This window comes from Heteronotia binoei, chromosome 5 (genome assembly GCF_032191835.1).
Source record: "Heteronotia binoei isolate CCM8104 ecotype False Entrance Well chromosome 5, APGP_CSIRO_Hbin_v1, whole genome shotgun sequence".
Lineage (NCBI taxonomy): Eukaryota > Metazoa > Chordata > Lepidosauria > Squamata > Gekkonidae > Heteronotia > Heteronotia binoei.
In genome coordinates this window covers 168,580,249-168,602,485 of record NC_083227.1, presented here as the reverse complement: position 1 = coordinate 168,602,485, position 22,237 = coordinate 168,580,249, and the positions used below count along the sequence as shown (strand labels likewise).

The following is a 22,237-nucleotide window of genomic DNA, read 5'->3' as shown; positions in this document are numbered from 1 at the left end:
GGGTTCATTGCAGAGAACTGACTGTGCAGGTGCTTCTGCCTGCAAAAAGCTGTACAGTGGCTTACAACCTAAGGTTTGTAAGCCACTGTACAATTTGTAAGAACACGGCTCCTAAGTCTTCAAGAATCACAGTTGTTTTTTTTTTAAAAAGGCATGTGTCTAATTGAATTGGCAGTTCATCATGTAAACATAGGTATTTCCATCCATGGAAATCTACAGTTTCTATCTTTTGTTCATGATTTTGTGTAGAGCTAAATTTAAGTGAATCGTAAGACTACTAACTCAGTATTTCTTAGAAATGGAACTCTGGTTATTTTTGGTTTCAGGAGTCCTGATCGAATAATCTTTCAATCACTAGTAATCTTGAGTTTGCTAGAATTGAAAGCTAACTAGAAGCAAGTGTGGAAGGTACCAGAATTATTTTTAGTCTATTCTCCAAAACTTCTTGCTGACAAGTCCCAGCCAATTTATGGCAACCCCACAGGGTTTTGAAGGCAAGAGATGTTCAGAGGCGACTCACCATTGCCTGCCTCTGAACAGCAACTCTGGACTTCTTTGGCGATCTCCCATCCAAATACTAACCAGAGGTGACCAATCTTAGCTTCCAAAACTGATAGAGATGGAATTAGATGCAGCTTTTCTCGGCTTTTAAAATTCTCCCAAGCTTAAAAAAATAGAGTAATTGTGGGCAAGGGGAGAACTACTGAAAGGGAAACTGCCTGCACAGTGCTTATACTTTTTTTTACTGTGTGAATTCTTTCCTTCCAGCTGCTGTTGTGCTAAACCAGCCATACTCTTCCTTAAATGCAAGCTTTGTGCCAGACCAGATATCATTACAGAAGAGCTGTGAATGGATCCTCCACAGTTTTTAAAACTGTTAGTAGCAGCTGCAGGGGGCCTTGACTTGGTTCTGGGTCATGGGATGTAGGGAAAGATGGATTAATCCCCCTCTCACAAATCATCTCTTTTCTCTCCCTCCCTGGGGCCAGTTGCCCCACAAGGAAAGGCTGTTATATGGAATAAATACTATGGAAAGCTATGGAATAAATGGAAGTTTGCATGATTTTTCCCCCTCATTGAAAAAACCGTTTGTGAGAAGGGATTAAACTTTCCTCCACCCACCATAGTCCTGGTCCAAATTGCCCTTCCTCACATCTGCTACTAACACTTTGAAAACTGGAGGAAATTTATGTGATTCACCCAGGCCTTTGTTTTACAGCTTGATTCATTGCATAGCAGTCAAATTCAGGTAATGGAAAAGCCAACTTCCAAAGTTCACCAGGTGTAGAATCATTTACAGCAGTCACGTGCATCATACAAATGCTACATTATTTGATCTGATAAATCACTTTATTTGTGATAGAGGGTGTTCAGCATAAGAGAACAGGTATTAGCATATTAACACTTGCTAGCAGAACCTCCTATACTACGTTAGGGGCTTTGTCTGAATTAAAACAGAGCAAGATAATGGAGGTGAAGTAGTGGGAAATGGAATGTATAGGACATAGTGATAAGTTGTAAGTTGACACACTGGAGAGATAGGCCAAGCTTTGGAAAAGAGGAAGGTGCGTCTTGTGGTCACTGAAGTGTCTGCTTATCTTTTTCTTTCTTGGAATATTTTGTAAATGCCACTGTAACCTATTTCTGCATCTGGGAGAATTAGAAACCCTTGTAAAAATAAAACTGTAATTCTAAGGAATTGGTAAAATGCACTTGACAACCAACCTGGAATGTCCCTTTCTTTCCTCTTGTGACAGTCAGTTTTCTTTTGGAAAGCGGAAAGATTGTGTCTTGACTTCTGCCACTTTCCCCTCAGGTTCGCTTCCCATCTCACTTCAGCTCAGACCTGAAGGACCTGTTGCGTAACTTGCTCCAGGTGGACCTCACCAAACGCTATGGCAACCTGAAAAATGGAGTCAATGACATCAAGAACCACAAGTGGTTTTCTACCACCGATTGGATTGCCATCTACCAGCGGAAGGTAAGCATGAGCAGGAGGAGACAGGCTTGTTCAAGTTCCAATACAATATAATATAATTAACCCACACTAGGCTCCTCAAGAAATAATCACTTGCACACGTAGTATAGTTCTGCCCATTCAGTCCCAGACGGAGACCCTGGATTCTTTACAATTTCTTCAGTGGTGTAAGCTTCAATCAAATAATATCTGGACACGATGTTGTAATTTTTGAATTAATATTCCAATCTCTTTATTCCGTTTCAATTTCTTTATTTCATGAACAATCTGTTTACTATAACATCACTCTCTATATGGAATCAAGCCTTCAAAACACAAATTGATTGAAGGCTTGATTCCACAAAGAGAGTGATGTTATAGTAAACAGATTGTTCATGAAATAAAAAAATTGAAATGGAATAAAGAGATTGGAATATTAATTCAAAAATTACATCACGTCCAGATATTAGTTGATTGAAGCTTACACCACTGAAGAAATTGTGAAACAGAGTAATAAAGATCTAGATGATGACGATAGTGTCTACATCCGCTATCGCACTGATGGCAGCCTGTTCAACCTGAGGCGACTAAAGGCCCACTCCAAGACAATGGAAAAACTCATCCGAGAGCTACTATTTGCTGATGATGCTGCACTCGTCTCCCACTCGGTATCAGCTCTGCAGCATATGACGTCCTGCTTTGCAGAGGCTGCCAAGCTATTCGGCCTAGAAGTTCCCTGCATCACTGTGGGTGAATCAGTTCTGAAGACAGTCCAGCAGTCCAGCTACCTGGGGTGCATCATCTCCTCAGATGCCAAGATCGACAAGGAGATTGACAACAGACTGGCAAAGGCAAGGATGGAAAACCACCGCCTTCCCAAGATTGCTCTGTATGGCGAACTTTCCACCGGCCATCGAAATAGAGGGGCACCAAAGAAGAGGTACAAGGACTCCTTGAAGAAATCCCTTGGCACCTGTCACATCAACCATCACCAGTGGTCTGACCTTGCTTCAGATCGCAAAGCATGGAGGCACACCATCCACCATGCTGTCTCTTCCTTTGAGAACGCACGCATAGCTGGTCTTGAGGACAAAAGGAGATTGAGGAAGAATCGCACTGCTACAGCATCAACCCAAATCAGACTTTTCCCTGCAGCCACTGTGGCCGGATCTGCCTGTCCCGCATTGGTCTTGTCAGCCACCAGCGAGCCTGCAGCAGACGTGGACTACCGCACCCTTCCTAAATCTTCGTTCGCGAAGTCAAGCCGAGAGCGAGAGAGAGAATAAAGAACCCAGGGTCTCCTTCTGAGACTTAGTGGGCAGAACTATACCACGTGTGCAAGTGATTACTTCTTGAGGAGCCTAGTGTCGGGTTAATTATATTGCAGGGGTGGCCAATGGTAGTTCTCTAGATGTTTTTTGCCTACAACTCTCATCAGCCCCAGCCATTGGCCATGCTGGCTGGGGCTGATGGGAGTTGTAGGCAAAAAACATCTGGAGAGCTACCGTTGGCCACCCCTGTTATATTGTATTGTCTTACATCATCACTCCATTTGTATAATTTACTATATTGTTCAAGTTGCCCGCAGGCTTTCTTCCAAAGCGAAGGTTAATACTGTTATCTTCCTAGAAACGTAATACCAAATATGCCTGTTAGAGTTTAGCACTACTACACCCACCCAGCAAGCATTGGCTTCTTGAACCATATAAACAATATTCTCCTACATAAAGGTTGCTTCTGTGTTGGGGGAAAGTGTATGTGAGGCAATGCTTCCCAGGAATGCAGTTGCAATAAAGGGTATGAATGATATGGGATTCTGAAGCATATCTTGCAGTGTTCACAGGGCTGCCAAGAGCCTTCACAGGTCCCTGAGCAAAGATTCTATCTGGGCTGCCTCCTCCTCGCACACTTGGGTTTTCTTTCAGAATCAGATGCACATATGCAAGATGCTTGATTAGAACAGGTACACTGCTACTTGTCCCTGAGGAATGGCAAAAGCAAGATAGGAAAAGGGAGCAAGTTAGTGGCGAAAAGACAGCTGTGATTCATTCACATGAGAGTTTGATGAGACCAAGGTATCCATTGGCATTGTAGTAATAAAAGAAAATGATCAAAATTATGTGCAGAGTGCTTTTCCCTTGCTACTGCAGCCTGTCCTTACCCTCTCGTAATTTTATTTGTGTAAGGTTCAAGGACCCGTGGCGCAGAGTGGTAAAGCAGCAGTACTGTGGTCTAAACTCTCTGCTCACGACCTGAGTTCAATTCCGGTGGAAGCTGGGTTCAGGTAGCCGGCCCAAGGTTGACTCAGCCTTCCATCCTTCCGAGGTCGGTCAAATGAGTCCCCAGCTTGCTGGGGGAAAAGTGTAAAAGACTGGGGAAGGCAATGGCAAACCACCCTGAAAAAAGTCTGCCTTGAAAACGCTGTGAAAGCAACGTCACCCCAGAGTTGGAAATGACTGGTGCTTGCACAGGGGACCTTTCCTTTCCTTTTTCCAAGGACAGATAACCAGCTGCTTTCCTGTTCACACCAAAGTCCAGTCTGCTTTCCCCATATTAGGTTATTTCAGATTCCAAAGAATGCTGGTGGGGAGAGAGTTATAAAGTGGACGAAGCATGCTATGCATTACTGGATTAACTTTTTTGTTCACCATGTGCACAGTTTTGACCTACGCACAAGGAAAGGCAAGATATACATACTTTGATAAACTCTCAGCAGAAGGCAAATTCAAATGAAAATTTCCAAACACTCCATAATATTTCACCTACAAAAATGGATCCAAAATATCCAATGATCTCTTCTTGCTTGTGTTTTATAAGTAAAATATAAGAGAAAGTTTTCTAATATGACTCAAGATGATGATTGAAATTTTGCTTGTTTTAACCAATTGGACCAGAACTTATATTCTTCCTCTCCAGTCTCTACAAAGTTTCCATTAAAAATAGACCACTTTTCCCCAGAACATACTTTTCTAATTCTGTAATTACAGTAAAAACTGTGTTACCTGGCACTTTATCTGGACAACTTCGTTAATGGGCATCTGTTATAGCAATTCAACATGCAATATGTCAATAGACAGAATGTCCATCCCTGAACGTATCAAGTCACAGGGAAGAAGGCCTGCTGCTTGGCTGATGCCCTCAGTTGGTGACAAAGTTCCCACCAAGGACAAAAAATACTGTGTCTTTTTGCTGGCCATGTGGTGTGGGCTGCTGTGAACCTGAAACCCTTCAGGATGCCACAAGCATAGTGGGACCAGCTACGCAGTAGCCAATCCAATCCAAAATGAATTCCAAATATGGCTCATACCCCCACCCTGCCCTGACTTCTGGAGCTTAAAGGAGTAGTCCAGAAAAGAAGAGGAAACATTAGAAGCAGGAAACCAGCCAGGGAGGCAGTGGGGCCCTTGGATGACCAAGGGGTAAAAGGATTACTGAAGAAGGATAGGGAAATGGCTGAGAAGCTGAATGCATTTTTTGCCTCCGTCTTCACTGTGGAAGATGAGAAGTGCTCCAGAACCGCTAATTTTGGAAGCGGTGTTGAAGGACCTGAGTCAGATTGAGGTGACAAGAGAGGAGGCCCTACAACTGATAGACAAATTAAAAACTAATAAGTCACCAGGTCCGGATGGCATACATCCAAGAGTTTTGAAAGAACTCAAAGGTGAACTTGTGGATCTCCTGCCAAAAATATTTAATCTTTCATTGAAATCTGACTCCATTCCTAAGGACTGGAAGGTAGCAAATACCACACACACACACACCACTTTTAAAAGGGTTCCAGAGGAGATCCAGGAAATTACAGGCCAGTCAGTCTGACTTCAATACCAGGAAAGTTGGTAGAAACCATTATCAAAGAGAGAATGAATAGGCACATTGAAGAACACAAGTTATTGAGGAAGACTCACCATGGGTTCTGTAAGAGAAGATCTTGTCTCACTAACCTGTTAGAGTTCTTTGAGGGAGTGAACAAACATATGGACAAAGGGGACACAATAGATGTTGATTACCTTGACTTCCAGAAAGCTTCTGATAAAGTTCCTCATCAAATGCTCTTTAGTAAGCTCGAGAGTAATGGAGTAAAAGGACAAGTCCTCTTGTGGATCAAAACCTGCCTAATTAATAGGAAGCAGAGAGTGAGTATAAATGGGCAATTTTTGCAGTGGAAGATGGTAAGCAGTGGGGTGCTGCAAGGCTCAGTACTGGGTCCCATGCTCTTTAACTTGTTCATTAATGATTTGGAGTTGGAAGTAAGAAGTGAAGTGGCTAAGTTTGCAGATGACTCTAAATTGTTCAGGGTGGTGAAAACCAGAGAGGATTGTGAGGCAGTCCAAAGGGATCTGTCTAGGCTGGGTGAGTGGGCGTCAACGTGACAGATGAGGTTCAGTGTGGCCAGGTGCAAAGTAATGTACATTGGGGCCAAAAATTCTAGCTATAAATACAAGTTGATGGGGTGTGAACTGGCAGAGACTGACCAAGAGAGAGATCTTGGAGTCATGGTAGATAAGTCACTGAAAATGTCAAGACAGTGTACGTTTGCTATAAAAAAGGCCAACGCCATGCTGGGAATTATTAGGAAGGGAATTGAAAACAAATCAGCCAGTATCATAATGCTTCTGTATAAATTGATGGTGTGGTCTCATTGGAATACTGTGTACAATTCTGGTCACCGCACCTCAAAAAAGATATTATAGCATGGGGAAAACGTCCAGAAAAGGGCAACTAGAATGATTAAATGGTTGGAACACTTTCCCTATGAAGATAGATTAAAACATTGACCGCGGGGTGACATGATAGAGGTTTACAAGATTATGCATGGGATAGAGAAGGTAGAGAAAGAAGTCCTTTTCTCCCTTTCTCACAATACGAGAACTCGTGGGCATTCAATGAAATGCTGAGCAGTTGGGTTAGAACTGATAAAAGGAAGTACTTCTTCACCCAAAGGGTGGTTAATATGTGGAATTCACTGCCACAGGAAGTAGTGGCAGCTACAAGCATAGACAGCTTCAAGAGGGGAATGGATAAGCATATGGAGCAGAGGTCTATCATTGGTTAATAGCCACAGCTTATCGTTGGAACTTTCTTTCTGGGGGCAGTGATGCTCTGTATTCTGGTGCTTGAGAGGGGCACAGTGGAAGGGCTTCTAGCCCCACTGGTGGACCTCTTGATGGCATTTGGGGGTTTTTTGCCACTGTGTGACACAGAGTATTGGACTGGATGGTCCATTGACCTGATCCAACATGGTTTCTCTTATGTTCTTAGGACCCATCTTGATTAACTGGAACATTTGATTGACCGGTAGCTCCCATTCTCAGTGCTGGATAAAAAAGCTTTTATTTTGTTCATTTCTAATAACTAACAAATCTTCTTCATGGTCTCTGTGCAGACCCACACTTGGGTTCAGTGCCTGTGCACAAACCCAACCTTGGAGAATATCAGAGCTAGCCTCTAATGCTTTTTTCTCACTTTGGGGAGCAGACATAAACTGCACATGCCTGGAGCTGAGGAGACAGTACCATCCCATTCAGTTCCTTTTTGACCAATGCATCATCTGCACCTCATTGCTTCTTTTCTTCAGGGCTTCCTTGACGCCTCTCCTCTTCGGAATCCTTCAACTTCTGTCTCCATTTCTTCTCTTCATTGATTTTCTCCTAAAACAAACAAACAAAAAAGAGTTCCTACTTAGTTCATGAGTTTTCTTTCTTCCCTCCTTCCTTGGGAAACACAGTGTATGGAAGCAATGGTTTTCTTCAAGAAGTGTTCTGGCTGTAAGGCCAAATTACAATCTTCTGACGGCCACAATTTGTGTTTATTGTGCTTGGAGGAGGGACACCAAATGGACCCTTGCAACCATTGTGCCAAGTTCACTAAACAGGCTTGGAAGAACAGGGGAACTCGACACTATAGCCAATGATTTCTCTAACTTCTCAGACCCAGGCTACACTGCCTCCACCACCACCACCACCGAGGGGAGATTTGGCGGAATCTGAAAACTTGGCCACAAGGGTCATGGCCAAAAATTTTTTTAAAAGGACAAGTCGTCTAAGCAATCCTTGGGATCAGCTCTCTCGGACTTGAAATCAAAAAAGTCAAAATCAGTCTTGGCATCAGCATCCACGTTGGTCTCACCATTGTTCATTACAGGCTAACCACCTGTCCAGGTAGGCCATCTGGTCACCATGCCTCCACAGCAGTGACTTTGACCCCAACTGCCTAAGCTGTCTTAGCATCAGTTGATACTCCACCTACCATTTCAGAGCAATTGCCGTTGGGACAGCAAGCCATCAACTTGCTATCTCACTCTCCTTCAGTACGTAGTTACAGCCTGTTGGGGGCTTCGTTTCCTGAAGACATCCAGCATCAGATCCAATGGTCAGAGCCAAGGGAGTCACACCAGTCTTCCACCACTTGAGAGATTTTCTCCAGTATGGGGGCAAGGCAGCATTTTCAGAACTGTTTGGGCTTGCAGAGCACTCATGCTGCTATGTCCGAGACTCAAGATCTCACTCTTCTTATCAACAACATCGGAGAGAGGACCATGGAGACTATTCCTCAGACTCAAGGTCCTTCTCTCAATGTCAATCCCAGGCTCAATACCATCCTCAACAGACCCATCATGCATAGTCCTGTTCGACCTCAAGATCACCTCTTACAGGAGATCTCACTCTAGGTTCAGAACTCCACGCTGCAGCTGCTGATCCCCGTCATATGGCTCATTGCACTACTGTTCCCCATGTCAGTATTCCAGGGCCTCCTTATTTTCCCAACCATCAGATTTGAGACTGGCTTGCCACAACAGGAGCCATACTTAGGATTCTCTCCCTCATCCCTGATGTCTGTAACCTTGGATTTGAAGCTTGCTCCAAGACCTGCCTCTGCTATCTGGAGATGTACAGATTTCTTCCTCAGAACTATCTAACAACGGTACCAACTATTCTGATTTGGACAAGGACTGTATGCTCCACACGTTGCCCGAATCTGAAGTTGCCCATCAAAATTCCTTTTTCACCATCTGAGGGATTGAAATCATACATTGAGCTGTGGGATAAGCCTGCTTTGGTTACCCCTGTGTTGAAGAGGTACAAAGCCATGTACAGAGTACAGCAGTCAGATACAAAGTTCCTTTTTTTTGCATCCTCCCTTGAACTCAATCATAGTCCATTCCTCCTTGAAATCCAGACACGTTTGGTGTGCTGCTCCCATGGATCAGGAGGGGAGGGAAATAGACACATGGGCCAGAAAAATTAATTCCTTGGCAATCATCATGTCAAAAATGTATAATTATCTCTGTGATATGGCAGCTTCTAATTTCTACCTACCCAACCAGTTCATACCCTTGATTCCAGACTTGCCCTTGCCCAGCCAGCAAGTAGCCACTTCTACACTAGTGGAGATTTTTCAGGGTCTCAAAACAGCAAATGAGCACCATCAAACATACTGTCACTTGCTCTTCTAACCACGACTATTGTCTTCGCCTTGCTCTGATCTACTTCGCTTCAGCCTGACAAGGTAGAAGATCTGCCTTTGATGCCAAGGGCCTGTTTTATGCCTCCATGACAACACCATAACCTGAATGACAGCAGGAAGCATGCTAGGAACCTTGGTGTCCCTCAACCACCTGCCCAGCACCAGTTCAAATCAAAGCAATGGAAGACATAAGAAGATAAGCCATGTTGGATCAAGCCAGTGGTCTATCCAGTTCAACACTGTCACACAGTAGCAAAAAAACCCCAAACAGGTGCGATCAGGAGATCCACCAGGAGCGCCAGGACACTAGAAGCCCTCCCACTAGAAGCCCTCCCCCAAGCACAAAAAACAGATCATCACTTGCCCCAGACAGAGAGTTCCATCTATACTTTGTGGCTAATATCCACTGATGGATCTCTGCACCATATGTTTATCCAATCCCCTCTTGAAGCTGGCTATGCTAGTAGCTGCCACCACCTCCTGTGGCAGTGAATTCTATGTGTGGATCACTCTTTGGGTGAAGAAGTAGTTCCTTTTATCCTTTCTAACCCGACTGCTCAGCAATTTAATTGAGTGTCCACAAGTTCTTGTATTGTGAGAAAGGGATAGAAGTACTTCTTTCTCTACCTTCTCTGTCCCATGCATAATCTTGTAAGCCTCTATCATGTCACCCCTCAGTCATCATTTCTCCAACTTAAAGAGCCCCAAGCTCTTTAACCCTTTTTCATAGGGAAAATTTTCCAACCCTTTAATCATTCTAGTTGTGCTTTTCTGCACTTTTTCCAATGCTATAATATCTTTTTTGAGGCATGGTGACCAGAATTGTACACAGTATTCCAAATGAGGTCACACCATCAATTTATACAGAGGCACTATGATACTGGCTAATTTGTTTTCAGTTCCCTACCTAATAACCCCAGCAAAGCATTGGCCTTTTTTATTGCAGTTGCACACTACCTCAACATTTTTAGTGAGATCTACCATGACTCCCAAGATCTCTCTCTTGGTCAGTCTCTGCCAGTTTGGACCTCATCAATATGTAGTTATAGTTAGGATCTTTGGCCCCAATGTGCATTACTTGGCCATGTTGAACCTCACATGCTATTTGAGACATCTGACACTTGAGAGAGCTCTGTGAGAGAGCGGGTAAGAAGTGCTGTAAGGGTGAGGTTTGGCTTTCTAAACAGCTGGGGAAGTTGCTAAGAATTCTGAGTTTGTGTGGTTGGTGTGGTTGCTGAGAATTCTGAGTTTGTGTGGTTGGTGTGGTTGCTAGGGAACTGTTGTTTGTTTGTTTTGAGTGAGCTGTAGGTGATTGTTGCTGATTGATTGGGAGTGGCTGTGTTTCACATAAACACAACAGGATTTAAAGGGGGACTGTATATTTTGAAAAGTTATCATGAAGGTAGAATGCCAGCAGGAGGGTGGGGACCTTCCAGTGTTTTGCACTGAGTGTCACATGTATGACTATCTGCTCACAGGACAGAAGTCTTGGGTGTGTGCTCGATGCAAGGAGCTCCTGGTCCTCAGGAAACGAGTTCGTACACTTGAGGCCGAGGTGGCTGACCTGGAGAAGCAGTCAATTAGGCACTCAGAGAAGACTTCCAGGGACATGTTAGATGAGCCCCACTCTGAACATAGCGGCCCTGTTGCTGCCAGGGAGCATGAGGGTCAAGAGGGAACCATGAGGGCACCATGCTGAGGATAAGGGGAATGCGCCCTCAGAAGGGACCTCTTCTCCAGTTGGTGAGCAAGTATCCTTTCGCACCAAGGAACGATCCTTGGGCAGGGAGGGAGGGGGGGTCTTGGTAGTTGGTGATTCAATCCTTAGGCAAGTAGACAGCTGGGTGGCAAAACCGTGTACTGACCATATGGTGACTTGCCTGCCTGGTGCGAAGGTAGCAGACATTACGCGTGTAGTAGATAGGCTGATAGACAGTGCTGGGCAGGAGCCAGTGGTCGTGGTGCATGTTGGCACCAACGATGTGGGGAAATGCAGTCGTGAGGTCCTGGAGGAAAAATTTAGGCTGCTAGGTGGGAGACTTAAGGCCAGGACCTTCAAGGTAGCCTTCTCAGAAGTGCTACCTGTTCCACATGCAGGGCTGGAGAGACAGGCACAAATTAGAAGTCTCAATGTGTGGATGAGAAGATGGTGTAAGGAGGAAGGGTTTAAGTTTGTTAGGCACTGGGTTGCTTTCTGGAACAAGCGGAAGCTGTACAAAAGAGACAGTCTCCACTTGTCCCAGAAGGAACCAGGCTGCTGGCGCTTAAAATAAAAAAGGTGGCAGAGCAGTTGTAAAACTAAATCTTGGGGGAAAGCCGACTGGAGATTAAATGTCTCTGGTTCGAGAGGACTCATCTCAGAGATGAAGGGTTAGCTGTTACTTTTCTACCGGGTAATGGATCAGAGTTGCCCACTGAGATGGTGACAAACAGTATGGACTGTCTGCCAAAGTCTCAAGGCAGCAGGAGGAAGGTTGCAGGCCTAACTTGCCTGGGAAATTATAGATGTTTGTATACAAGTGCTAGAAGTGTTTGAAGTAAAATTGGGGAGTTGGAATGTTTAGTGTTGGGGGAAAACATAGACATTGTGGGAATTTCAGAAACTTGGTGGAATGAGGAAAATCAGTGGGACACGGTGATTCCTGAATATAAATGATATCGGAAGGATAGGGAGGGAAGGGTTGGAGGTGGGGTGGCTCTGTATGTCAGAGAGAGTATAAAGTCCAGTAAGATTGAGGTCAGAATTAGATTCCCTTCTAGAAATGCTTTGAGTTGAAATAGTGGGCCCAAAAGGAAATTTAACTATGGGAGTTTGTTATCGCCCACCAAATTGAAAGATAGAGGACGATTATAATATGGTGTTGTTCCAGAAAGATAGTGGCTAAATGTAAAAACTGTGTCATAATAGATGATTTTAACTACCCGCAGATTGATTGGGTCAATATGTGTTCTGGTCGGGAGAAAGAGTGAGTTTCTAGACGCTCTCAATGACTGTGCTATGGAGCAGATGGTCACAGAACCTACCAGGGGTGGAGCAATCCTGGATTTGGTCCTAAGCAATGTCCAAGACTTGGTGAGAGATATAAAAGTGATTGCACCACTTGGGAGCAGTGACCATAACATTATTGATTTCACCATGTGTATAAATAGGGAGTTGCCCCAAAAGACCAGCACAACCACTTTTAACTCTAAAAGGGGTAAATTCTCTGAGATGAGGAGGCATGTGAAGAGGAAACTGGAAAGAAAGGTAAATAGGGTCAAAACCCTTGGGGAAGCTTGGTGGCTATTTACAACTACAATCCTAGAAGCTCAGATAAAATATATACTACAAGTTAGGAAAGGCACAAACAGGTATTAGAAAAAGCCTGCATGGTTAACAAACAAAGTAATGGAAGCTGTAAAAGGTAAGAAGGATCCCTTCTTCGGAGACTCTTCGGAGTGGAGGGCGGGATATAAATCCAATATCTTCTTCTTCTTCTTTAAGCCGTGGAAAGCTAGTCCAAGTGAGATTAATAAAAGGGAACACAGGCTGTGGTAAATCAAATGCAAGACTGTGATCAGGCAGGCAAAAAGGAGTATATTTGAGGAGCATATTGCAAAAAACATAAAGACCAACAATAATTTTTTTCAAATATATTAGAAGCAGGAAACCAGCCAGGGAGGCAGTGGGGCCCTTGGATGACCAAGGGGTAAAAGGATTACTGAAGGAGGATAGGGAAATGGCTGAGAAACTGAATGCATTTTTTGCCTCCGTCTTCACTGTGGAAGATGAGAAGTGTTCGTCCACTCCAGAACCGCTAATTTTGGGAGGAGTGTTGAAAGACCTCAGTCAGATTGAGGTGACAAGAGAGGAGGTCCTACAACTGATAGACAAATTAAAAACTAATAAGTCACCAGGTCCAGATGGCATACATCCAAGAGTTCTGAAAGAACTCAAAGGTGAACTTGTGGATCTCCTGACAAACATATGTAATCTTTCATTGAAATCTGCCTCTGTTTCTAAGGACTGAAAGGTAGCAAATGTCACCCCCCTCTTTAAAAGGGTTCTGAGGAGATCCGGGAAATTACAGGCCAATCAGTCTGACTTCAATATTGGGAAAGCTGGTAGAAACCATTATCAAAGACAGAATGAGTAGGCACATTGATGAACACAAGTTATTGAGGAAGACACTGCATGGGTTCTGTAAGGGAAGATCTTGTCTCACTAACCTGTTACATTTCTTTGAGAGAGTGAACAAACATGTGGACAAAGGGAACCCAATAGATGTTGTTTACCTTGACTTCCAGAAAGCTTTTGATAAAGTTCCTCATCAAAGTCTCCTTAGTAAGCTTGAGAGTCATGGAGTAAATGGACAAGTCCTCTTGTGGATCAAAACCTGGCTAATTAATAGGAAACAGAGAGTGAGTATAAATGGGCAATCTTCGCAGTGGAAGACGGTAAGCAGTGGGTTGCTGCAGGGCTCAGTACTGGGTTCCATGCTCTTTAACTTGTTCATTAATGATCTGGAGTTGGGAGTAAGCAGTGAAGTTCCTACGTTTGCGGATAACACTAAATTGTTCAGGTGGTGAGAACCAGAGAGGGTTGTGAGGCACTCGAAAGGGATCTGCTGAGGCTGGGTGAGTGGGCGCCAACGTGGCAGATGAGGTTCAATGTGGCCAAGTACAAAGTAATGCATATTGTGGCCAAAATCCCAGCTATAAATACAAGATGGGGTGTGAACTGGCAGAGACTGGCCAAGAGAGAGATCTTGGAGTCGTGGTAGATAAGTCACTGAAAATGTGAAGACAGTGTGAGATTGCAATAAAAAAGGCCAACGCCATGCTGGGAATTATTGGGAATGGAATTGAAAACAAATCAGCCAGTATCATAATGCCCCTGTATAAATCGACAGTGCGGTCTCATTTGGAATACTGTGTACAATTCTGGTTACCACATCTCAAACAGGATATTATAGCATTGGAAAAAGTCCAGAAAAGGGCAACTAAAATGATTAAAGGTTTGGAACACTTTCCCTATGAAGAAATGTTAAAATGCTTGGGGCTCTTTAGCTTGGAGAAACATCGACTGCGAGGTGACATGATAGAGGCTTACAATATTATGCATGGGATGGAGAAAGTAGAGAAAGAAATCCTTTTCTCCCTTTCTCACAATATAAGAACTCGTGGGCATTCGATGAAATTGCTGAGCAGTCGGGTTAGAACGGATAAAAGGAAGTACTTCTTCACCCAAAGGGTAATTAACATGTGGAATTCACTGCCACAGGAGGTGGTGGCGGCTACAAGCATAGCCAGCTTCAAGAGGGGATTGTATAAAAATATGGAGCAAAGGTCCATCAGTGGCTATTAGCCACAGCATATGGTTGGAACTGTCTGGGGTAGTGATGCTTTGTATTCTTGGTGCTTGGTGGGGCAAAGTGGAAGGGCTTCTAACCCCACTTGTGAATCTCTGGATGGCACTTGGGGTTTTTTTTTCGGCCACTATGTGACGCAGAGTGTTGGACTGGATGGGCCATTGGCCTGATCCAACATGGCTTCTCTTATGTTCTTATGTTGATGCCCACTCGCCCATCCTCGAGAGATTCCTTTGAAATGCCTCACAATCCTCCCTGGTTCTCACCACCCTGAACAATTCAGTGTCATCCACAAACTTAGCCACTTCACTGCTTACTCCGAACTCCAAATCATTAATGAACATGTTTAAAAGCAGCAGACCCAGTACTGAGCCCTGCAGTACCCCACTGCTTACCACCCTCCACTGTGAAAATTGCCCATTTATACTCACTTTGTTTCCTATTAATTAGCCAGTTTTTGATCCACAAGAGGACTTGCCTTTTACCCCATGACTATTGAGCTTACTTAGGAGCTTTTGATGTGGAACTTTATCAAAAGCTTTCTGGAAATCAAGGTAAACAACATCTATTGAGTCTCCCTTGTCCACATGTTTGTTCACTCCCTCAAAGAACATTAACAGGTTAGTGAGACAAGATCTTCCCTTACAAAACCCATGTTAAATTTTCCTCAATAGCTTTTGCCCTTCATCTCCTGGCCAGCCTAGGCTTATGAATCTATATGGCCAAGTTTTTGCTACAGCCCACTCAGGTGCTCCAGTTCATTGGTGCCCAGCTCCATGCTATCCATCCATGGGCCTACCTCCTTATGAAGAGGGCCTCCATTCTGCATTCAATCTCAGGATTTTATGGCAACAACTGTTCAGCCAGCAAAGTTGATCCAGTGCTGCTTAGGTCTCATGGCGTCAACTATGTTCATCATCTCCTTTGTGAAGTTGCACATGAGACCACTACAACTGTGGTTCGTATAGGGCTCATTGGCTCATTGCAAGGCCCAGGAAGCCTTGGTTTCTGCATCTACTACAGCTGTTTTGAAATAAGTATCGTTGCCTCCCTCTGGTTCCTGACCTGTTGCAGCAGCAGGGCAGGGTTCTACATTACAACCTCAGCTTCTTCATCTGACAGTGTGGAGGAGATCCCCTTGACTTTTTCTCCTCAAGTACACCACATTCTGCTTAACACTAGGAAATCAGCTACCCACCGCACTAGTGGAAATGGCTTTCTGTCTACACATCTGCTCAGCAACCTGACCCCTGATCAGCTTTGTTGCCAGATGTCTTGTCATATCTAGTGTCACTGCAGGAGTCTAGTCTGGGCTTCTGCTCCTTGAGGATCCACCTGGCAGAGATTTCAGCCCATCACGATTTGGTACAGGGCAGTTCCCTTTTCTCCCATAGGATTCCCAAAGCCTTCCTTAAGGGCTTGTTATGACTCCACTGCCTACAGGAGCCGCTTGTCCTTGAGTTGAGCTTGTCTCTCATCCTGGTTGTGCTCATTAGCAAACCCTTTGAGCCAATGGCAACGACTGCTCACCTAGAAAACCTGGAAAACAGAGTTCCTGGTCACGATCACCTCAGCAAAATGAGCCATCGATCTCTGTACTTGGATTATCAGACCAAGCCCTATTGTCAGGTGTTCCTGCCATGATCTAACATGATGCTGTTAGTTCCATACTCCATGATCTATGCTGTTTGTTAAATCAATGTCTGTTGAGAAGAGAGGAACAGGTTGGAGGGGGGGGGAACTTCTGTACCTTGGCTGTTAACTCTGGTATATCCCACGTTTGCTAAGCTATTTCATTACTAAGGCAACTGGCATTTGGCCCTTCCAAAGATACCCGCCTAACTATAGTGACCTTGGACTGAACTGATGAGAGTGGTGGGAATATGTTGGAATGTCATTGAGATGAGAGAAATGGGTGCCAGAATTTACCAGCACAGCTGCCCTATATCTACCGCATTGTAACCGTTAATATTCATTCCTGGCAATGCTCGTCATGCATAGATTAGCACTGGCATTTCAGTACTCATAAACTTTATCTATGGTTTCATCAGAGAGGTTTGCTTGACTGATACCTGGCTGATCCTGACACCTACGAGGAAAGGTTAAGGGACTTGGGAATGTTCAGTTTGGAGAAGAGGCGGTTGAGGGAGGAGCACAATTGTTCTCTTGAAGTATCTGAAGGGCTGTCACTTAGAGGAGGGAAGGGAGCTGTTCTTATTGGCACCAGAGGAGAGGACTCTTATTTAAATTAAGAGTGGGGAGGTCCTAGCTGGATATTAGGGGGGGGGAACATTTACATTAAGAATTATTCAACAATGGGATCAGCTACCTAAGGAGGTGGTGAGCTCCCCCTCACCGGCAGTCTTTAAGCAGCGGCTGGACAAACATTCGTCAAGAATGCTCTTGGTGGATCTTGCATTGAGCAGAGGGTTGATGGCCTGTATGGCTTCTTACAACTCTGTTATTCTATTATTCTTTCCAAGTGTATGCTCCTTATTCTATAGGAACAAGATGATGTTGCACCCTGATCCATCCTTCCTGTCAAGGGTGGTCTCAACGTTCCACCTTTCACAGCCTATGGTGTTGCCCACCTTCTTCCCAGATTTAACTTATGAGGGGCAATGGGAGTTACATTCCTGAGATGTCTGTAGAGCCTCTTTGTTCTATCTGACTAAGACATAACCGTTTCACAAAGGCCTTCACCTATTTGCAGCCTACAAGAACTCAGGAAAGGTCTCAGGATATTGCCCCAGAGACTATCCAAGTGGATCATCTCAACCATTTCTCTGTGCTGCAAACTGGTGGTACAACTGTTACCTGTTCAGCCTTGAGCTCACTCCACAAGAACTGTGTCCACTTCTATGGCCTTCCTGGGAGGCGTGTCCCTAGATAATATCTGCAACGCAGCCACATGGTGATTTTGATTTTCGTGTTGCAGTATGCCTTAGATGTCAGAGCATGCCGAGACATGTCCTTCATTCACACTGTGTTGAGGTCCAACTTCCATTGACTTGCTGCCTTACCTCTGGCTTTCAGTAAGCTTGAAACAGGTAAAAAAACCCCAGTGACTATCTACTGTAACTTGGCTGCCAGCACCCTCCATCCTGTTACATTGAAGCTCGCTAGTCACCCAAGTGTGGGACTGCTCAGAGACTACGAAGAAGATAAACAGGTTGCTTACCTTTGTAATTGAGGATCTTTGAGTGGTCATCTGTGCAATCACACACACACACACAGAGGTCGTTTTCGCACTCACCTTAATCAGCAGCGACGACCCTCTTCACCGCGCAGGATCTGCGCGGATTTCGCACTAATTGCCGCGGAGCACCCAGAAGAGCCGGAAAGTCCCGGCGCTTTTGCGGCGCAAACGGAAACTGGGTTTTGGCGGTTTCCGTTTGCGCCGCAAAAGCGCCGGGACTTTCCAGATCTTCTGGGTGCTCCGCGGCAATTAGTGCGAAATCCGCGCAGATCCTGCGCGGTGAAGAGGGTCGTCGCTGCTGATTAAGGTGAGTGCGAAAACGACCAGAGTCTTCCCCATTGCTGGCATCTCTTGTTCACTTACCTTTAGTTGATGGGACTTACTGGCGGAAGTTGGAAGGAACTGAGCGGGAGAGCTCTTTCTCCTCAGCTCCAGGCATGCACAGTTGATGCCTGCTCCCCAGAGTGAAGGAAAAAATGTGCCAAAAAATGTTAAAGGCTAGCTCTGATATTCTCCAAGGTCCGGTTCATCTGCAGGCCCGAGCCCTGCGTGTATGACTGCACAGGTGACCACTCAAAGATCATCGGTTTCAGGTAAGCAGCTGCTTTTCTGTTTTCAGTCAGGAACACAGATACCTGCTTGTCACTCTTATTTAATTTCAATTCTATAGAAATCTGCATGGAATAACGGACAACTGAGCAGGGAAACAGAAAAGAGCAGGTGAATGAGAAGAAACAGTAGGCGATGGGAGCAAGAAAAACGAAACAGGCATAAATGGGGAAAGCAGGGATTAGAGAGAAAAGGAGGAAATAGGAAAAATACATTTAGAGGGAATGATGAAGGGGGAAGGATGAAGTTGGACAGACAGGTAAGGGAAGCAGGAGGCAGAAAAAGAGGAGCTGTAGACCATGACAAGCAAGCACTTAAGAAAGGGGCAAAACTCCATGAATAGCGAATAGTGGGCTGGACTGGACTGCTGCTGTCACTCCAGGCATTGGATCCAGAAAGTACCGAGAAGACTGAGAAATCTGCCTTGCTCTAGAACTGCTCCCTGGCGGCTGCTGTGAATTTGACTGGCTTGTCCTGCCTCCTTCCAGCGCTGATGGGCTGGAAAGGACTGAGCCTCTCAAAACAAGTATTTGCTACAAACATCTTAAAAACAGAAACCAGAAGCTGTACTATTCCCCTCTTGCCTGCCATGCACAGTAACATTTGCTACACCACCCCCCTAGTGCTTTTAGTACATGTGCACCAACATAAACACTCAATGGGAACTTTTGCAAGGCAGTCATTTCAACAGACCTTTGGGAACACCAACTTTCTGTCCTATGAGTACAGGACAGCATAGTTTCTCAGGATCACAGAATAACCTGAGCCTAGGGAAATCTGTACCCTTTGTTGTGCCTCCTCCACTTCCTTTATTAAGTGATTGTGGGGAGAAGAAAGAAGATGGGGGTGAATAAAAGTGCTTTCAAGAAATTATGTTTGTTATAATATAAATAATTGTGTTTGTATAGCTAAATCATAAAATTCTTTCTTCAATAACAATATATGTAAAAGCAAAAAAAAAAAAAAACCACAGCTTCACTTTTGAAGAACACAAAAGAAGTTGCTTATGGAGCAGACTAAAATGTCCATCTGTTCCAGCATTGTGTTTCCAGTAGCCACAAACAAAATGCCTTTGAAAGTCAAAAAATAGCTCTTCTCATATCATCAATGGCATATCACACTCAGTGTGTGTTGCCTTTGAACTTTCGGGGTTCTCTTTACCTTCCATAAGTTGTAATTGTTCTTGGCCTTCTCCATGAGTTAGGCTGCAGTAACACAGCTGCATTAGTCAATGGTGTTAGGAAACTGAGATGCTTTATGTGTTGTTTTGCTGTCACTGTTGGTTGGATCAGCATCCGTGTGTCTATATCCACTTTTTTTAAGGCATACCTTAATGACTAGACTTGAAGCCCAGTTTTTACAGCAAATGGTGCATAAACCCATGAAGATGTGATCCATAATTACTCTTCCTGTTGTCCCCTTCCCTCTGCAGGTGGAAGCTCCCTTTATACCAAAGTGCAAAGGAGCTGGAGACACAAGTAACTTTGACGACTATGAGGAAGAGGAGATCCGGGTGTCCATCACTGAGAAGTGCGCCAAGGAGTTTGCAGATTTTTAGGGCCAGCCCCCTTTGCAGGCCACTTGCTTTGTGTGCCCAGGAAAAGGAAGGGCTGAATTTGATCAGCCCTGTGGGCCAGAGTTCCTTGCCTATATGTTACTTTTGAGAGGTGGGAGGCTGTTGGGGTTCATCTGGATCTGTTTGGGCAGAAAATGAAATGGGGAGTTCATTTTGAAGCTGTGGAAAATGCAGTAGTCCTGAGTGCTATCCACCTGCCTCCCACCACAAGCTAGAAGGTGGCTCCAAGCCACTCTCAGGCAGGTTTTAAACAAATTCCCTTCCTCCCTCTTATTGAGTCCATACACAAACCCTAATCAGACAGTCCCCTAGTTTATTGGTGGCTCTATATAATTTTTTTTTAAGGGAAGGGGGATATTTTGCCATCTATAAAGGTTTGTTTCATGGGGCATTGGAAGAGTTTCAGGGAAGGAGGGAAGAGGAAGTAAACACAACCACATTGCACTTTGGTGTTCAGACTGGCACTAAATGGGTTAATGGCCCAACCTTGTCACCTTCCTTGTGGGATAACCCTGTCATTTTATCAATATTATTTTTTCCCAAGCTCCTATCATTAACTTTAAAGAGCTGGCTGGCTTTAAAAAGGGTTTTTTAAACCAATCGGGGGGGGGGGGGGCTTTTATATGTTCTGTCCCAGCACAATTAAATGAAATTCAGCAGGAATTTTAACTCTGTAAAACAACTGAGTTTTAGCATGAAGGATTTGTTAGGTAGAAACACTTTATTTCCAATCTTTGGGCCCTGTTTTAGGGAAAGGGGAGGGGGACATAATTAATCATACCTGCAAGAGAGGGGAAGGGATTAGTTGATAGACAGTCCAGGAATACTAAAGTGGAACTTTGTCTGATTTTTGTCCTAAATGTGCTCCCCTTCTCTTCTCCCTTCCCCGTGCCAAATGCCTCCCAGATCAGCTCCACTGCATCTGGCAACTCCTGCAGCATCTGTCTGAATGGAGGAGGAAGAAGCAGGATCTAGTCCACCCTGTTTGAACATCAAAGAATATCTAGCTCGTTGCCACCATTAGTCTTCAATTCTGAGTGGGTTTGTCCCTCCTGGTAACAATCCGGATGGGGCAAGGCACGAGCTGCAGGTGAACTGCTTAGGGTACATATGATCCAATCTGCTCAAGCCCAGTCTCTGTTCAGTAATACAAGGAGAATCCAGTCTATTGGTAGAAACTCCATTACTCCAGTTCTTGGGGAAGGGGAACTTTCCATCCAGATGCTCTGTTGTTTATGTTCAAACAACAAGCTGTCCTAGCCTTGGTGTAAAGGAGCTTTAGGAACAAGTGCCAGAAAGATCCATCTACTCTGGGCAAACCAGTGCAATGCTGTCAAAGGAGATGTCCCATTGGAATCTGTTTAGTCTTCCCTCTGAGAGACATGGATGTGCTGGGAGCTCCAAGTGCAGATGGAGGGCAACTTGTTTCCTCCATTGATTTGTTCTGACTTCTCTGCCTCTCCCTCTTTCCAAAGCAATGCCACTTTGTGTTCTGTCTTTCACCTATCCCACTCCCCCCACCCACCCACCCACACACACTCATCCTGTATTCACCAGTTTAGTTTTCTTCTGTTCTTTTCATGGCTGGGGAGCAGAGTAGGCTTCTTTAGATTGGTAGATAAATTATATCACACATACAGAAGCGCAGTTGGGGGCAGATGACTCCTTATGATCTTCCCATCAAGAAACTCATCAGCCTCTCTATGCTGGGATGGGGAGAAGGGGAGCTAAATCCTCACTTGCTCCCTGCCTTGGGAGGGGGGAAAAACACTTCTGTGTAACCCAACAAAACTTGTTTAAAACAGTCCCTACTTTCTCTTTTAACAGTGTGCTTTGTTGTAAACATATTTGAAACTATTACCAATAAAGTTTGTTTAAAAAAAAAAAAGTTTAATTCCCTTCCTGAAAGATGGGTTAAAATGAGTAGAATGGTGGGGAGGAGAACAAAAGGGGCAGTTGGACACATTCGTATGGGAAATGCTAAAGAATGACACTGGATGACGAGATATGAGATATATAATTCCAAGGAGGACATTTGTCCACTTCCATTATTAACATGATGAACATTGGCACATAGCCTG

The 22,237-nt window shown here is 44.5% G+C and overlaps 1 protein-coding gene across 4 annotated transcripts in view; it reads left to right on the top strand.

Moving 5' to 3' along the window:
* PRKACA (protein kinase cAMP-activated catalytic subunit alpha) overlaps positions 1-21,915 on the top strand; it is a 135,594-nt gene extending 113,679 nt beyond the window's left edge. For all 4 annotated transcript variants that reach the window (XM_060240691.1, XM_060240693.1, XM_060240690.1 and 1 more), the window contains exons 9-10: positions 1,817-1,981; positions 20,013-21,915. In XM_060240691.1, coding sequence (XP_060096674.1) covers positions 1,817-1,981; positions 20,013-20,138 — 291 coding nt within the window. In that variant the 3' untranslated portion in view covers positions 20,139-21,915. The remainder of the gene's footprint in view (positions 1-1,816; positions 1,982-20,012) is intronic.
* The last annotated feature ends 322 nt before the right edge of the window (positions 21,916-22,237 follow it).